Source organism: Euprymna scolopes, chromosome 23, assembly GCF_053919585.1.
Source record: "Euprymna scolopes isolate OS-2025 chromosome 23, ASM5391958v1, whole genome shotgun sequence".
Lineage (NCBI taxonomy): Eukaryota > Metazoa > Mollusca > Cephalopoda > Sepiida > Sepiolidae > Euprymna > Euprymna scolopes.
The window spans coordinates 15536634-15555956 of record NC_136504.1 but is presented as its reverse complement, the minus strand read 5'-3'; the positions used below and the strand labels follow the sequence as shown (position 1 = coordinate 15555956).

Sequence of the window (19323 nt, the reverse complement as noted above, 5' to 3'; positions counted from 1 at the left end):
ATGAAAATCCGACCATTATTTTTACTAGATTTTTTAAACACGGGTGGGTTTACAGTTTTAAAATGATCACTACACACGAACGTTGTTTTATGGCGTCGATAGTGTAAACACGATTTTATTCTCGTATTTTCATTATTTTTGTACGCTGTAAATTTTTTAAAATATTACTAGTTTTTTTTTTAAATGGTGTAAAAGTTATGATTATAATATAAAATTAAATTACAGTTAGATCGTGTTACATATAGGGGGGGGGTAAATCTGTGTACCTAGTGATTACCAATACTGAAGGTATAAGCGTCAACATAAATTCAGACTAAATTACTAATTAATTTTTCTATTCCATGCATAATTACTACGTATGAAGTTCATACTATGAACTATTAATTAGTAATTTCGCCGACACCCTGACATAAGCTAGGGAAATACATTCTGTAAGTTGATTTAAAACTTGGATCGAAGATTAGTTTAGACCAGGGGTTCTCAACCGGGATCCACATGAACCCTAGGGGCCCATAAAATATTTCTGGGGGTCCACAGGCAAAACATAACAAAATATAATACAATATATTGGTATAGAATTATTATCACTCTAATTTAGATTATTACTATTATTATTATTATTATTATTATTATTATTATTATTATTATTATTATTATAGTTGTTGTAGAATACCTTATTTGCATTAAATTAGTTTTCATTTCAAAATAAAGCTTAATTATATAATATTTCTTTGATTATTAAAACCTCAAAATTTACATTAGTGAAAATAGAAGATTGTCTTATGACCAATACTTATGAAGGGGTCCACCATGATAAAAAGAAGGGAAAAGGGGGCCATGAGTAAAAAAAGGTTGAGAATCAAACCAAACCACTGGTTTAGACGAAGCGAAAAGGAGTGAAGTCTTTTAGTGTGTTAAATATTAATTTAAAGCAATTATTTTAACCGTTTCAATTTTACTTAGGCACATTGTGTAGATGTAAGGACGGCGAAACGCACGCGCGTCTGCAGACAATTATTTTAATAAGAAGAAATAAAATATTCATCTCCTTCACAATTTAAAAACGAATATTTAACGTCTCTATTGCTAAAACAATAACAAGGGTATATCAAAGTTATTCTTAAAGTCAGTGGGAATCACCCCCTCCCCCGGGGGGGGGGACACTCTAGACGAATGCAAAATTTGCCGTGATCCCATCGGTCTGCATTCCCGGTAGTGACCACCCTCCAGGCAACTGGCAACGAATCAATTCCGATATTCTTTTCCCGAAGAAGATGGTAATACCCGGGAGGATGTCCTCCTGTGTCGGTCTATTCTGATATAAGCCCAAGGGTCGGATCATTTCTACGGGAAGTGGTTTCTCAAGTTCAAAAGGGGGGGGGCAGCTGAAACGAAATAATAATAAAAATGCCTCGTGTCTGTCGTCGAACTCACGCAGTCTGGCCAGGCGTCGTTTTGTTATTAAAGAAAGCCACGCGTTCATTCAGCAACCTACCCTACCACCACCCCCGTTTCTATCTCTTTGTTCGCACCCCACCTTCCCCCACTTCTTCCCTTAGCAATCCCCATTCCCATCCCCCTCCTATTCACTGCTGCTCCTGCTACCGCGGCGACAACAGCAACAGTTTTCTTTTGTTATTTATTTATTAAGTCGCGTGCCAGCTTGAATTTCCCCCCTCCAATATTTACAACAAAAAAGAATGTGAGGGGAGGGAGTGCTTTTTCCCTCCGTTCCTTTCCCCTTATTCGGGGTGAGGTTAGGGATAATAGTGCGTGCGACTGTGAGAGGAAAGGGGGTGGCAAAAGAGGTTATAAAGGCTTTTATATCGTTTTGCTGACGATTATTACACCTCTAAGTGTGGCCGGTTTCAGCTCGAGCCAGACTCAATCCTCGATCAGGATAGGCGCGTGTACGCCTGACAATAAAATATGATCGTTTTAAGGCGTGCAGAGTACCTTGGCACGACAAAGAAGTAAACCTTGGTTCTAGGGTCTGGCTTAATGCTGTTGCTGTGGTGCTCGACTTTTGGGTCAGAATGAGGTATGCTCGTATGCTTGCTTCGGTTCGGTACCAGACCACTCTCCCAGGCATTATCGCCTCTTTCGGGTAGGGGGTGCTTTGCTTTGCTTAATGCTTGGCGTCTACAGCTTACACACGAATGTCGACGAATCCGATGATCACGGCCTTGAACTGCTAAACTTCGGAATTCCCTCCCCGTTTCCTGCCTGTACTAACATGTTGAAATTTAAATCGTTTTTCGCTTTTCAACTGCCTACATAAAGTTACCTGTAGACATAATTCCAAATAGTAGCGCATTTATATGTCCAAGTGGCTAAATGTGAATAAAAGTTTTTAAATGGATATTTTTTTTTTACAACTTGCCCCAGCGTAGTATAAAAACCCCAACAACCCATGTTAAGAACGGCTTTCGGAATAAACACCCGCCAACCCACCCCATGTTAAGAACAGCATTCGAGGTTGGAGGGGGTATTCCGGAAGCCGTTCTTAACATGGGGAGGTTGGAGTGTTTATAATACGTTGAGGCACGTCATAAAAAATTACCTTTAAATGTTCCCCTCTCGGGGGAGCTGGATTCACACCACCCATAAGTGAAAAGCCACTAAATACAACAAAGAAAGCGAATATATTGTATAAAAGTAATTATTTAAATTTAAAAAAATGTTGGATTAATATTTTTTTTTTTAAACTTATTATTAGTATTAATATTATTATCGGCATCAATAAGGGAAAATTTGTCAAAGTGAACAGAAATGAGTTTTTCAGCACTTTCATACGATTACGATGACAAAGAAAGAGAAAGGGTGATATTCAATCTCTCTCTCTCTCTCCCTCTCTCTCAAATATCTATAAAGTGACTGTGAGGAACGGACTCTACCAAATTCATCATTAAATTTTGGATCTACAGACTCGAAACTTGATATACAGGAGATTTGGACCTGTAGAACAAATTCGATTTGGTCTTTAGCCGGTAAAATTAGCTGCTAATGGATCAAAACTGATCAAAATATGGAAACTTGGTAAACTTAAAGTGCTCTTGTACGCATATGCAAATATACCTTTACACGGTGAAGTCAGTTAAATCGTGGCCTTCTTAGGGAGGCCACAGTTAAATTTTAAAGGTTTCTTATTTGATGATAGTTGGAACGCTAGATGTTTTTTGGTTTCGATTCTAGCTGATGATGATACCCCACATCATCTAAAAAAAACTTTTGAAATCACTAATATTTATTACAATGCAATAATTAATAGAGTATTGGCTTTATAACAAACAGGAAATTTGCATAAAGTAAAGTATATACATGCAAACATCTCTCTCTCTCTCTCTCTCTCTCTAATATATACATATATATATATATATATATATATATATATATATGATTAATTTTTTTAGAAAAAGAAATCCAGCAGAGTGCTCAATTACAATGAAACTCCGAAAATAAGAGCGTATATATATACTGTGTACAGAAAGTTGTTAGATGAGACAAGTTATTGGTACCATCGGTTTCAAGCCCGATAATTAGGACCGTTTAAGATATCCTTATCAAACTCTCTTCAGCCAATACTCATCTCTTTTTGTTTTGTTATTTTATTTAAATTCTCGTTAAATGTAAAAGATTTCGATAAAAAAAAAATGAGATGAATGTTGGCTGAAGAGAGCTTGATATCTTAAACGGTCCTAATTATCGGGCTTGAAACCGACGGTACCAATGACTTGTCTCATCTAACAACTTTCTGTACGCAAAATACAATATATATATATATATATATATATATATATATACACACACACACAAAATCATAAGGAGAGAAGAAGTGGATTAAAAGGAATTTTATTTTATGGAAGGGTCAGGGTTTACCTTCTAAACAAAGGAGCTGAAATTCATCTGAAAGTGAAACCACCTGCTGATCGAGAAAAGGAGAGGGAGCGGATGCGTGTCTGTGTAAGAGAAGTTGAGAGGAGGATGTGTGTCAGAGTGAGCGAGGGGGGAGGGGGATGAAGGTGTGTAAAGTTGGGCAGTCACACTCTGGCTAAACCTACTTCCAAAGGATCCACGCTTACGCGCGTAAGAATAAACGGTACGAGCGTGCGCACACACAGACACAGTTCTAGTTTCTTCTTTCTTTTCTTTCCCGACACACATTTTTATTTTTAAGGCCTTTCTCTATGCCAATAGACAATGGATAGTAACCTCTATCGGAAGCAAGCGCTTGTGTAAATATTTATACTGAAGCAAATCTTGCGCAATCTATAACAGCACTTACTCCGTGCCAACATTGTTTAAGTCCAGTGGCAGACGACTGGAAACAATTCGGACAATGTGGGTTCTCGTAGCCAAGTCAAGATGGCCGACCGATGCTGACGTAACGTGGAAACTTGCGGATATAGGAACGAAATGCGTTTTAATAGTTTTTGAAGCACAAAAAAGGAGGAAAAGAAAACCGACAATTTTTTTTTTTTAATCGAAATCTTTTTGCCTTAAACGAGAATTTAAATAAAACAAAGAAAACAGCAAAACAAAAGGAAGTTGTGACTACACGTTTTTATTAAATGAGTTCATCACAGGATTAGTTCATCACATGATTAGTTCATTTTATACACAATTATTAAAATTTTGGAGAAATATTATTTTTATTATTTTTTTCAGATGGACATTCATTTTTAAAAGTAGTTGCAATTTCCTTTTCTTTAACTTCAGAAATAAGACGAGATAAAATCATATAAAATGCAATAACAAACGAAAGTGTGGCGCAATTATTTCAAAATAAATATTTTATTTACAAGTTCAAATTTAAAAATTGTCTGAAAACAGAGTATACATAAAACGAAAAAGCCTGTTTTCTTTTTTGTTTGATTTTGCGTCTAAAAATATTAAAACGCACTTCGTTCCTATATCCGCATTTCGCAATTTTAAGTTTCCACGTGATGTCAGCATCAATTGATCATCTTGGTTATTCAACCTACGAAAGCCGTTATTGCCACAATTCATAATAAATGGGGAGGACTACTGTTATTCTTTTAGTTTACCTTAACCTGAATCAATTGCTCTACTGAGGCTTCAGAGTCTAGTCTATCATTGTATTATACTAATTAGAAAGATATATGGGTGTATACTTTATTAAAACGTATTAGAGAAAGTGTCCACCCCCAACATTTTACAGTCATTACACACGGTCATGATGGTCATCATCCGAGTAAATGGTGAAATTCAAAGTTTTTAACTTCGCTGAATCAACAAGAACCACTGTTTGTTATTATTTTCACAAGAGAGTCATCACTTATCAAAACACGAAGGCCACTCGAGGATAATAGTGCTAGGAGGTAGGTAAGACAACACGGTAATGATCGGTTGTGGTGGAAATTGGGTAGAATTTGATTATTTAAGAGGACGACTCAACAAGAACTTGTTTACATTAGACTTGAACACGACCATGTTGCAGTCATCTGGGAAGCAGCCCCGCGGTATAAAGTTCCACATACGGGCATTGCTAGAAAAGAAACTTTGTTTATGGAATTTGTATTTCGTTTTAGGCACAGATAGAGCGGGAAAAATTTTTGCCAGTGGTTGTAGATAAACGAATGCTTGTTTTGTGGCATATCTTTCTATATACTACTAAAACTGTCGATTTTGCTTGTTTTCTTGCATGTTTGTTTCCGTGCACATTGGATGACGTTATTCACTTCAGCAGAATTAAAAGTCACCGAATAAAATCCTTCACATTGTCACACAGAAGGCGGCTCAAAGGAATGACGTCATACAGTAAAACAATTTGACGAAACCGGAGAAAACATCCTTTACAACGTCAGAAATGCTGACGTCATAAAAAGATGAAACCGTCAAATAACGTAAATCATCCGTGATGCTTTGAGTCACGGATCGTCTTTTTCTTTCATTTTTACAAGGTAGGCATCACTATCAAGGCCTGAAAGCCATTCGAGGATAATAGTTAATGAATGTAAGATAGTAGTTTTGTAATCGTTAATGGTGTCTATGTGGACAGTGGCATTTGAATAATTTCAAACACCTACATTTGAGTGTGAGGCTGCGCGGGCATAAGTTGCCAACATATGTCGTGTGGATTTTTATTTTTATTGAACTTTTGAACCTACGAATCAATATGAAAAAAAAAAAAAAAATCAAATTTGTGCTTTGCTTCAGCCTCTGTCCCATCGACGAAATGTTGCATCCCTCTGCCTGTTCTACAAGTATTTTAATGGTGAATGCTCTGACGAACTGCAGACACTTGTGCCCCCACGACGTAGACACCCTTGACAAACCAGACAGGCAGCTAAATCCCACCCCTACATAGTAGAGATCCCTAGATGTAAAATATCTTTCTACTTTAGTAGTTTCTTCCCCAGAACCGCTAGACTCTGGAATTTCATTCAAGGTCCCTGCTTCCCCAACTGTACTAACATGCAGGAGTTCAAGTGTAACGTGAACCGATATCTTGCTGCCCAAATCCCAACATAGTGCCCCAGTAGTTGCTGCCCCTGATAGTAGCCCCCTACACCAAAGTGACAATGTGCCTTGTTTGGGGTGAAAATGTAATAAAATTTTTTTTTTTTTTTTTAAATAGACTGGGGTACGAAAAAGTTGTAAAAAAACAAAAACAACAACAAATATATAACAAATAAATGTTACCAAAGGCAAGATAAGTTGCTCTTTCTACCTGGGTAAGTTTTTTGATGTTTCAACTGATTTTAAAGTGTATTTTAAGTGTGAAACACAGTTTGTGCCAAGCGTTAAATGAAAACAAACATGGCGTCTTGGCGCTCTTGCCTATTTAGGTTTTTTTTTTTTAATATATAGGCATCACCACATTATCAAGGCCAAGAGGCCACTCGAGGATAAGTGTTATAGAGTGTACAGTAGAAATTGGACAATATAGTAATTGTTAGTAATGGAAATTCGATAAATTTGTTAACAAGTGGGACGGCTCATCAAGAACTTGTTTACGTTAGACTTGAAGACAACCATATTGTAGTCAGCTAGAAAGCAGGAAAACGGAAGACAATTCCACAGGCGTGCAGTTCTAAGAAAGAAGCTTTGTTCATGGAATCTACGTTTAGGTTTAGGCACAGATAAAGAGTGGGGTGAATTATTGATAGTGTTTTTAGCGAGACGAGTGTTTCTTGTGAAAGTTTGGCGAGGGGGGACCATTGACTGAAGCTCAGTCAAACTTTCGATGAAAATAACAATACATCAGAGACAAACTTGCAACATCTCTTCTGTGAAATAGAGGTTGCAGGGAAGAGAAAAGGACATCTCCTACGAGACTACGAAGTCTATTTTGAACTCTATCAAGGCAGGCCAAGTTCTTTCTAGCAGCTCCTGCCCAGGTGTGGCAACAGTATTCCATCCTTGGACGCACCTGGCTCTTATACAGATAGAGAATCGCATCATCTGGAAGTCTGAAGTAAAAAAATCTACTGGAAGTCTGAAGTAAAAAAAAAAGTCTGTCCGACTTAATTTTATATATTAGATATATAAAAACTAGTAAACGGGAGCTATTTTATGTTTTTTTTTGTAATGAAATCTTAAACAAATATAAGATGCATAAAAAAACTTACTTTTTTTTCTTTTTCTTTCGGCTCCTATAATTAGAAAGAAAAAAAAAGAAAAAGAATTATATAGATTTTAAAGACAGAAAAATAAAAATAATAAAACTTTCTTTTATATTTAGGTTGAATTAATTACAAATTTACATGAATTATAAAAACAGCAAATAATAAAATAAATAATTTTTAAAGCATTTCAAAAGGGACAAGCGTTTCTTCGGCTCTTTTTCAATCAGTGTTCATTACCTTTTGAAGTAAAAGGAACAAAGCAAAAAAATTTAAAAAATAAATAAAAAAAATAACAAACACACTGTATTTTTCGCCATTATTATCAACTAGCCGGGCTATTTGCTATTGCCTGGGGCAAGAGTTTAACCTATTTCTATACCTCTCTCTATCTTCCTTTCTTCCCCACTATTTTCTCCTCAACCGCTTCATTCTCCTTCTCCCAACCCCTAGCTGGACATACACACATGCACACAGACAAATCTCCTTTATATAGATTCTTTGAGGAATGAGTGGGAATTTTCTTTTCCAAAGTAGTACATAAAATGGCTGAAAAATCGACCCCCACCCCATGGCAAAACTTGATCCTCTAATAATGAATGATCCTTCTTTAATTTTAGACATTATTCATCCAAGGTAATGCTGATCAAGGAAATACCAACTTTGTGGGTGTTTGTTTTGAGGTTTTCGACTTTTAGTTGGAAACACTCAGATAACAGCCGTTTATATTATATAGACAAGCGTGGAGGGTGAAGGGCGCCCTGCGTTGTCCAGTCGTAAAAATAATTTATGAAAGTTGGAGGGGGGCATGTTGCCCAGGTGTTGAAAAGCAAAAAGGACTTAGCTGCCATCAGTCAGAAACGAAACTGGAAGCAAAATTCTGTAAGCAAGAAAAAAAGAAAATGCTGCGGGCTGAGCGCAAACTCACATAATTTAAGTTAGTAAGCGAACGGTTATCGATGAGATCATGAGGACAAAGATGTTATCAAGTTGCAAATGATGGCTTTTTAAAACGAAAGAACGAAACGACGGTTCACACATGTGCTGTTTTGCAAACAACGTCGGAAGCAAGGGCTTTATCTGACCCCACCACCCCCTTTCAAATAAAATGACATTTCCACACGAAATAATTGACGATTTCCAATTATTGGATATCATCTGTCCTTGAGATTGCTCTTTTTAACGGTACCAAGTTTGTACTTGTTTGATGTGGAGGACAAACTTTTTAGTGGACATACGCACATACACATACAGACGTTTGAAAAGAAGAGGACAGAATAATTAAAAACTTCATGATATTTTTTAAATATTATTTCTTATTTTCGTAACTTAGAAAAGTGAGAGGAGGGTATCCTTTTCTTTTTAATGGCAACTGTAATGGTTATTGTTATTATAACAATAAAAAAATAAATAAAATATATAGTTTGAAAATTAAGTGTGCCTATTTAATAGATACATGCAATTTAATGGTGAAAACTGATATGACTTTTGCTTTGGAAAATCGGCTTATACTTTTTTTTTATAAGTTTCCTATTACTTTTTCATTGTGTTTGAAAGATTAAAACCTACAGTTAATCCCTAAAAGGGGAAAAATGTATTTTTACATGCGAAAAAAAAAAAACAGTTATCATGAAAAATGTTTTCACAGTAGTTTGAAAACTCGGGAATTCGATTAAATTTGATGATTAAATAAATTTGTTGTAAAAATCATATGGAAGATAAACATTAGGTTTCTGCAACTTTTCCAAAGATAATTAGTAAAGTCTTAAGACACTGAATTAAAAAAAAAAAAAAAGTAAAAATAAAAAACTCATTTTTACAAAAAAAGTACTTCATTGTCCCCAAAAGTGAGTTTCCTAACAAGATCTGACCTCTGCTGAATAAAAACAAATGAAAAGTCGATGTGCAGAATTTCTATGGAAACCCAAAATGTCAAAAATTCAATTTTATTTTTAATTTATAAAGTAATTAAAACATTATTATATCTTTATTCTCGTACTTTTGAAGATGATAAAAAATATTCATTAATGTATGTATCCTATTTTGTTGTAATAAAAAGGAAAATGCTTATTTAATTAGAGTATTTTTTAATGTATACAATTAAAATTTCGTTTCTGAATTTTTGAGATGAGGATCGGTTATTCATATTATTTGGATTCTTCGCACTACTGTTCTCATCTTGAGTGTCATTTTCACAACATTTTGGTTGATGTAACCTCCGACCATCTCCAGGTGTATTTTGTCGAACACGAGTATGTTTCTGCCAAACTCGAGAATTTAAACGAAATTTCAAACTCTAACCACTGCGCCATTGGAAAAATTAATTGTAAAAATGATATTCTCCTGAAGGTTGACAGTTCAATTCTCAGTGTGGGCGACTGAAAAAATACAATTGCGAATTACTTAGGATCACAATCCAGTCATGGTTGTTGGAACAAGTGCTTGCTACCCTCATGAAGTAAATAATAGGTTCTGTTCGAAATTCCGTTCAAATTCCGGAGTTTGACAGAAACATTTCAGAGTTCAACAAGATACACCTGGAGAAGGTCGGAGGTTACAACGATGGAAACGTTGTGAAAATCACACTCAAGATGAGAACAGTAATCCAATAAATTCAAATAATACCAATTAAGATTTTATAAAGATTAAATTTAACTTGCAATTAGTTTAAAGTTCACAGGCATTTTTAACAATAGCCAACAGTATTATTGGTTAAAAATTCCCAAATTCAGTAATATTCTGAAAATATTGATGTTTTTCCTTTAAATTTGAAATAACTTTTGTAAAATGTCTACCACGTCAATTTTATTTATTTATTTTTTACATGACTCGATTTATTCTTAAACGTGTCGTAACGATAAATTAAATTAATCCTTCTATAATATAAATCTCACCTGTCTGTTTAAATGTATGTATGTATGTATGTTTGTATGTCTGCCTAAAACTTTCGACAGAGGCGACGGATTTTTATGAGATCAGTATCGTTTTGAAGCTCGACCCTTCGGACAACAAATATTAAAAAAGTGGCTAAAAATATTAATTCCTTCACCCTGAACTGGGCATTTTTCTACAAGCATGGGTTACTTTATTTTGCCGATATTTTCGAAAGTCACCCCCTCTTTTCGATTGACAAGCCTTAATTTAAAACTTCGCCACTTCAGATTTAGCGATGTATACAACTGCAAAGACATCACGTTTTTTTTTCCATGTCCTTTTCCTCCTTCATGGTATGGGTTCGAGCCTGCTTGCCTACTACCACTATTTTTTTTTTTTTTGCTCAACACACAACTCCAAACACTCGGGCAATGCCGGGCACCCAGGCCAGTTTTAAATAAAAGTAAAAGTGAATTTTTAAGTGTGAAAACAGTTAATTAAAATCATTGCTTAAACTGCCAATTGATTAATTGAAAAAAAAAATAAGTGAAAACAATGATTTATTAATAATCAAACAGAATATGGCGAGTGGGATGCAAATCCCCTCGTTTTTTTTGTCCATCCACATTTCTTTAAATTAACCGTTAGTAAAAATTATAATCCCATTTTTAAAATTATTTTTCTTAATCATCCTGAATCTCAATATTTTTCAACTTTTTTTTTTAATTTGAAGATTATAAAAAAACGTCTTATACTAATGTTTACACATTCATGCGTACAAGGAAAATATAATAATATTACATTTGAAATTTTTGGAAGAATTATTAAAATCACATCAAATATTTTTTGCAATTATATTTTTTGGTGAAAATATTGATTAAACAATAATCAATGATAATATCGTTAGTTATGAATTTTGATTTTTTATTTTCAAGTTATATTGATTTCAATATCACGGACTCTAAGGGATTTTCCATAATGTTCTTGAAATAGTTTTTAAAAAACATTTCAATTATTAACATGATTACGATGATGTATTTTCATATTAAAAAATACATAAAATTCATACGTTTTTTTAGTATTTAAAACTCTAACGTTAGTAAAGGTGTTTTTTTGTTTAGAGAAAATGATATATTTTCTTAAGATTTTTTTAAAAACAATGAGATCATTATATTCCGTGATTATTAATAAATACTGAAAATTTCATCAAAATTAATTGATTTCCTAAATTTTAGTGAATTTTTAAGTGAAGGGAATAATCACATGTTTATACAATTTGGGGATTCATTTTGAATGTATCCACTATTTAATAACTATCTGGTAGCCCGGCGTTGCTTGGTCGTACAGTATGCTTAAACATGATATTTTAATTTATGCAAATTGCATAGGTGTAGAATCAATCCTCTATTGATTATTATATATTACCGAGAGTAATTTGGCCGGTGGACTAATTTGCAAAAAAAAAAAAATAAATAAATAAAATAATAATGTCATTCATCATATTCCGTCTTTTTGTTTACAATATCACGTCAACTGATATTTGGGCTTGACAATAAATGCCCTGGAAAAGTCACTTCTGATTAATTTTAGTTTTAAAATATGCAAAACAAAAAAATAATTTGCAATGATTTTAAATGGTACATTTTCTTTTATCATAAATTGAACTCATTAATAAGAAATAATTAAAATAAAATGGTGAAGTACACCTGGACTTGAATAGGGGATCATTCGATCTGAAGTGGAATGTTCTACCACTAAGCTATATCTGCAGATTAGATTAAATCTGTTTTTTTTTTTAAGAAAAAATAATTTACTGAAATTTTATTATCTCCCTTGCCACTGAACTCAAACAGTGCCAATTCAGGAGAGGCGTTGTTGGAGACTGCGCAACCCTTATCTCGCAATTACACGTGCAGCTGCCCGTACAGGGGTGTCCTTTGTCTTTCAAGACTGAACGGAGACATCGATTTATTGTGTATATATGTTAAAGAATAGCCGCCTGTTCTTGTAAGTGAGTAAATAAGAGATAGGATAGTCGAGGATTCGAACTTGCGAAGCTAGATTTAGAAGTGAGAATTCCGATCATAAGTTAAAATAAATACAGAATACATAATGTTATTGAAATACAGAATGTTATTGAAAATGGAATGTAGAATTACCATTGTTTAGTTCACACAAAATAGTTAGATATCTGTTTATAGAGAAAGGAATGTAATGATGAAATTTGTTTCTGTTAATGAAATGAAATTAAAATAAGGAATCTAGATCAGAACAATAGAAAATATTAAACATATTTGTGAAGTAGGTTAGAGAAATCGAGTTTGAAACATGTGAGTAACAATGCATGCTTAAACACTGAAGCATGTCATGCCATGTGTCTAATATGAACGTGTTGGTCATGTAATGACGTCATGGGTCTCAATATAGAGCTTTGGTCAGTTAGTCGGGGACTCAGTCAGTCAGGAGAGAAGAGAGGAGTCAGAGACAGAGCTGACATGGAACCTTGGAAGCGAAGGTTAGAAGAAGAAAGAATCATGTAAAGACTTGAATTCCTTAATGCAAAGCCATTGACCGGTCGAAATGGAATAAACAAACAACTTCATCTTTTTGTATCTGTGTCTTTGTATTATGTATTCAACAAGAGCTGTCAAACAGTATAAATGTCAAACTATATCTCGGTCTATCTATCTATATATCAAATCTCCTCTCATTGTGTATTACATGTTCTCGACTTTCTTGTATTAACATGTACCCTGTCTCTTTATATGTACAGAACTGTCTCTATCTACATAACATGAACACTCTAAGACTCTTACTAAGACGAACAACAACAACAACAATATATACGACATCTCTTCTTTTAATATGACCCCTATGCAACATGTATAAGAAAATAGGAGGACAAATTCAATCGTAATGAATCGTAGAAAATATTAATTTATTAGAATCGTAATTTATCACCAAGTCACTCATCTATTTCTCTTACTCCTCTCACTCTGTTAATTTTCTAATAATTCTTAGTGTGCCTTGTGCATATTTGGAGAAACAATGACTGTTTAGTGTATTCATCTAATTTACATGCGTGTCTGTACACACCACAAACAAATATGTAAATTAGATGGCAAACTATATCTCTTCACATCTATATAAGAATAATAACGAATAACAATACTTATATATATATATAATTATCATTATTGGCTCACAGCCAGCTTTAACATAGGTCATCAAGGATCTCATTGAATACAGCCTGTAGTGTTCCCTTGAAGCTGAGTGACAACAAGTCTCCCCAGATCTTCCAGCACTTTCCACCTCCCTCGACAACACTTGCAAATAAATTTGCATTATCGCAACAGCTGTCTGCCATTGATTTCTCGTTGGCAGCGGCCATTGGTCTTTACTGTGATTTGAGTGGCAATAAGCCTACCAAGGTCCCAGTTCTCTTCGCATTTATACAGTGGAGGTCTGGTCAGTGCTCACTACTCGGCCTTTCCTTCTTCCTTTACTACTTAGCTATTTGGTCTCACTCTTTTGGGGGAGGGCAGTGATGTGGTATTAGGGGGATGGGAGTGGGGTTAGATAACTTATAGGTATGCAACTTCAATGTTCTTGGTTCCATGTAGCGCTTCATGTTTTGTCTCTGCAGCAGTTTGTCTGGTCTGCGTTTGTGGTTCGTATATGTTAGTCTCCACATTCAAGGGTTTTCATTATTATTATTATTATTATTATTATTATAAGGATATAGAATTCAAGAAACTTGTTTTTAATTATACAAGAATGTCTTTATAAATTTTTGAATGAAATAAAATTTGAATGAATACTGGTAGTAGTTGTCACCCAACAGGTCAGGAGTACGTCTAGTACAAATGTGCTTGCAATTAAATATAGTGAAATGATATGGCTCTGTCGAAGCAAGAGATGATGATGATGATAATAATAATAACAATAATATGCAATATATGTGCCATAATTAAAACTATTGTTAAAAAACTAATAACGTTCCTTCATTTTGAAACGATGTCTCCAGGCTCCAAATTAGATGAGGCACAATACAATACCTATCATTAGTTACTCTCTTTCTCTCATGTATATGATATATATATACACACACATATGTACATGTATTACACACACATACACACACACAAAGTATGGCTGAATATATAATGATTTATTACTAATGAGACAGAGAGGGAGAAAATAATACATTGCCACTATTATATGCTTTCATCTGAGACAGAACGAAACATTTAGAAAAGGGTTATTTTTCCATCAAAACGACTACAACTAAACTTATTGGAGCATTTATTGTAATTGTAAAAAACGGTTTGTAAATGATTCAAGGGATTCAACTGCAGGTTTCAAATCTTAAAGCACTTTATGAAAAACTCAAGTATTTCTAAAAAGAAAAATGCTTAAAAAATGAGTTTTATTTTTTTTATTTATTTATTTCTTATTTTTTTATGGGTGGGGGTGAGGGTTACTATAGCATAAAAAAAAATAAATAAATGTATCAACTATAGTTGAGGGCTACCCAAAGGCTCTCCACACCCCTATCCTTAAATTGGCTAACATTTTCTTGATCTGCTTCTCATAATGTTAAATGTTGAACAAAGAGGCATCAAGAAAAATTTGTTTTGAGTCTTGGTATGACTCAACTGAGAATTGAACCCTGGTGTCTCGACTCATTTGCGAATATTCTAATCATAATGTTAAATTGGTTGGTCAATGCACAAACAAATATAAAACTTATTAGATGTGAATAAAGATTACAGATTTCACAGTCTTAGCTTGTAACCATTTGGCCATATACTATTTTCAAAAGTATATTCAAATTTACTAACAATAAATAATGAGTTTTTTTTTTTCTCTCTCAACACATATTAAAAGACTTCTGCTGATTTTTTTTGTGATCAATTTTTCCTGTGTGTTGTGCTGGTGGGGGATATATTGTAACTCATATCTAAGAATTAAAAAAAAAAAGAAAAATAATTATTATTATTATTATTATTATTATTATTATAATAATAATAATAATAATAATAATAATAATAATAATAATAATAATAATGGTGTTTATTTAGAATTAAATCTATTTTCAAAACAAAAATACAGAAAAATCTTTAAAAATTTTTTTTTTTTTAAATTAACAAAAAGAAAAAAAATATGATGTACATACTCGTCACGGAAGGAAGATGTCATATTCCAAAAATCAAAAAAAATTGATCAAGTAGTTATTTTGTTTAACTAAGAAAATCAAATTTTATGACAAAGCGAGATGCTATGTTTTGACCTATTAGTATATTTAATAAATAAAGGGGAGACAACTAGATCAAAATTAGCTTTTCAATCCGCATTGATTCAAAAAAGTGGCCAAAAAACAAAACAAATATATAAATAAATGTTACCAAAGGCAACATACTCTTCTACCTAGCTGAATAAGTTTTTAGTGATTTTACTCACTTAAAACGTTTATTCAGCTCGAAAAACAAGTAAGGTCAAGCGGAACACGAATACAAGAAAAAAAATGGTCACATAACAAATACATTGCAGTCATTTTTCCTTGAGCTCCTATACCGCTCAACATTACTTGTTTTTCGCACCAAATAACATTTAGCATTAAATAAAAACACTAAAAACTTCTCCAGCTAGGTAGAAGAGTAACTTATCTTGCCTTTGGTAACATTTATTTCTTTTTTTTTTACCACTTTTTCAAATCAATGTGGATCGTAAAACAAACTCGTAATGGCTATATATATATATATATATATATATATATATATGATTGTCAAGATGGATGAAATCCGACGATATGAAAAATAGATTGGAGGTGGAAGGACCTGAATACTCAACGTTTCGCCTGATTTATGCAGGCTTTTTCAAGAGAGATGGTCATTGATGTACATCATAAAGATTTTTCCGCAATTTAGATATTAGTCAATGATCATCCCTTTTGAAAAAGCCCACATAAATCGGGCGAAACGTTAAGCGTTCAGGCCCTTCCACCTCCAATCTATTTTTCATATATATATATATATATATATATATATATATATATATACACACACATACACACACACTGCGTATCAAATTATTAACAAGTTTATATTTTTTAAATATTTAAGGCATGAGTGAATAAAAATCCATGAAATTTTGGGAAAGTGCTTATGATACTATGCAGCTACTCCAGTAAAAAAATAAAAGTATTTAAATGAGTATTAGTGAAACTATGGCAAAAGACAGGAATATCTGTTGATTTCCGTGTGTCAAGTTATTAACGAGGTTGAGAAAAAAAAAAAAAAATACACCCATAACTTGTTTATTGAAATAATATTCAAACATAAAATGAACTAGGAAAAATGCTTAGAACACAATAACTACATAGCAATTTCTACGTTGACATAATTAGTAGGGCATATGCGATCCTTTTTTATGAATGACTTGTAAAAGACGTTGGTCCACAGAATTAGTCAAATTTGTGATTTCATCAACAGTTATTCCTCGCGATACCTCTTAGAAAACATCCCACAACTCATCTTTGCTCTTAAATTAGCGTCCACTTGCATAGAAGCGTCGCTTCATGATACTCAAAGCTTCTCTATCTGGTGAATTTGCAGGCCACTCCTTCTTCCGTCGTCCAGAGAACCCCAGTTGTTGCAAATACTCATTGCTTTTGTTTGCTGTATGCGAAAGAAGCATTATCCTGCATAAAAATAATGGTTCTTCTGAACGTCAACCTTTGCTTCTTCAGCCATGGTTCAAAATGCTACTTCAGAAAAGCTATGTACGCATTTAACATCATCTGCTGGGACTCTCCATGGGCCAACTAAAGTACCTCCGATAATCCCAGCCCAAATCATTATCTCAACACCACCACCACCACCTTGTTGGCGCCTTAAACGCTGATGACAATGTCGTCCATCTAGGACCCATCTCTTGCTCCAGCCATCTGGGCCATCAAGAGTGACACGCACTTTCTCAGTGAACAAAACTTTGGAAAAATCCATTTTCATGTTGTCCTCTGCCCATTTCAATCGGTTTTGAATGTGATGTTGCTTTAACGGAGGCTTTGTTACGGCTTAACAGACTTTGTCACTTATTTCAGAAGGCGACATTGAGTACTTTTTGAGACATTCTTTAATCCGGCTTGGTCAAAGACTTCTCGATTTGTCTGAACAGGGTTCTTAACAACTTCGTGTTTAATTTAGAGTAGCGAACGGCGTGAAACACCTCTAGATTTACCTTTATCAGCTCTCTTACATACATTTGTAGGGTCCTTGACAAAGTTATTCACAGTTTGATCGTACTTTCCTATCATTTTCGATATTTCGAGAGTAGTTTTACCTTTTGCTAGCTCTCCTTCCTCCACCATTCATATCTGGCATGATAATTACTCATGGAAACATCATTTTGACGTCCCTAAACAAATAAAGGATCACATTTTTTTTTTTTTTTTTTAAATAATTCTCCCAAAACTTCTGATCTTTGAACCAGTTTATCTGACATAAGGTAGTTCGGTATTTTACATGAGCAACTGCTAACAGTTTTCTTTTTAAAGCAAGAAAATTGTTATTTTCAAAATTTTATGATGAATATGCATTATTTGGATTATTCGGACTACTATTCTCATCTTGGTGGTTATTTTCACAACATTTCGGCCGTTGTAATCTCTAAGCTGCGTCTTTTCAAACTATGGAATCATCTAGCCGAATGAGGTTAAAGGTCCATCTTTCTTCAACCTTACATATTTTCTCTTTGTTAACATTTAAAGTTATCTTGTGGAATTCTCACAAACAGACCTAAACAACACTGCATCTGCGAAATCGATATTTGATTTTGTCTTGCCAGTGAAAATATAGCTTACATAACTTCATAACAAGTCATGAGTCGAGAAAAATTTACACTTTATCTGATGTTGTCAAAATTTTCAATCTTTTATTTTTTTTTTTTATTTTTTTTTTATAATGTAATCATGGTTTAAATCTCGTTAAAATCTAAAGTAAAAAAAAAAAAAAAAAATTAATCCTCATACAAGACTTTGTGTTTATTCAAGTATATATAACCAACATGTAATCTACGAACACATATTTATTAGAATTTCTTTATCACTATTAGTTTAGTTTGGTTGTTTTGTTTTACGGCATATCAACCGTTTTTGAATTATTTAATGCAGAATCAAGTTATTTTGGAAAGGGTATTCATGTTGCATCCAGTTATTTTGTAGAATATTTTTATTCTTCAAGCTCTTTGTATCTTCAATCACCATTTTGTAGCGTTTGGTTTGGTTGTTTTATAGTGGATTTTATCGTTTTTATTTCCTGCCCTGCAGAACATGAATGCGTTTTGCAATGGGAGAAGAAAAAGGATTACAGTATTAATGTTTGGTACATTTTAAGTTAGGAAACCAGTCAGGAAGTGTGTGTGTGTGGGGGGGGGAGATAGAAAGAGAAAGAGGAAATGGGAAGAAGGAAAAAAAAGGAAAAGGTGTGTTGTTTTTGTTTTTCGTTTTGCAGAACATAATTAAGTTTTGCAAAAGGAAGTAGAAAAATAAAAAGCATCAATGTTAAGTGCATTTCGTCTCAGGGAGCCAATATCTTCACACAGCCCGATCTGGTAGCACCAGTTTATCACTATTATCATTACTATTACTCTATATAATGAGAAAACTCTGGACCTTGCTTGCTTGCTTTCATCTCATCTTCGACGATTCCATCTTTCAAAAAAGAGATGACAGGCGAGTTTATATATATATATATATATATATATATATATATATATATATATATATATATGGACTGGCTCAGAGGCTAAGAAATGAGGGTGGAGAGTTGTACATTTTGGTTTCGATTCTAGCTGATGG

General features: G+C 33.7%; 1 protein-coding gene across 5 annotated transcripts in view; it reads right to left on the bottom strand.

The window, feature by feature from the left end:
* Nucleotides 1-19323, bottom strand: part of LOC145245773 (uncharacterized) — a 723444-nt gene that overhangs the window by 322146 nt on the left and 381975 nt on the right. For all 5 annotated transcript variants that reach the window (XM_080107384.1, XM_080107381.1, XM_080107383.1 and 2 more), the window contains exon 4: nucleotides 7596-7619. In XM_080107384.1, coding sequence (XP_079963510.1) covers nucleotides 7596-7619 — 24 coding nt within the window. The remainder of the gene's footprint in view (nucleotides 1-7595; nucleotides 7620-19323) is intronic.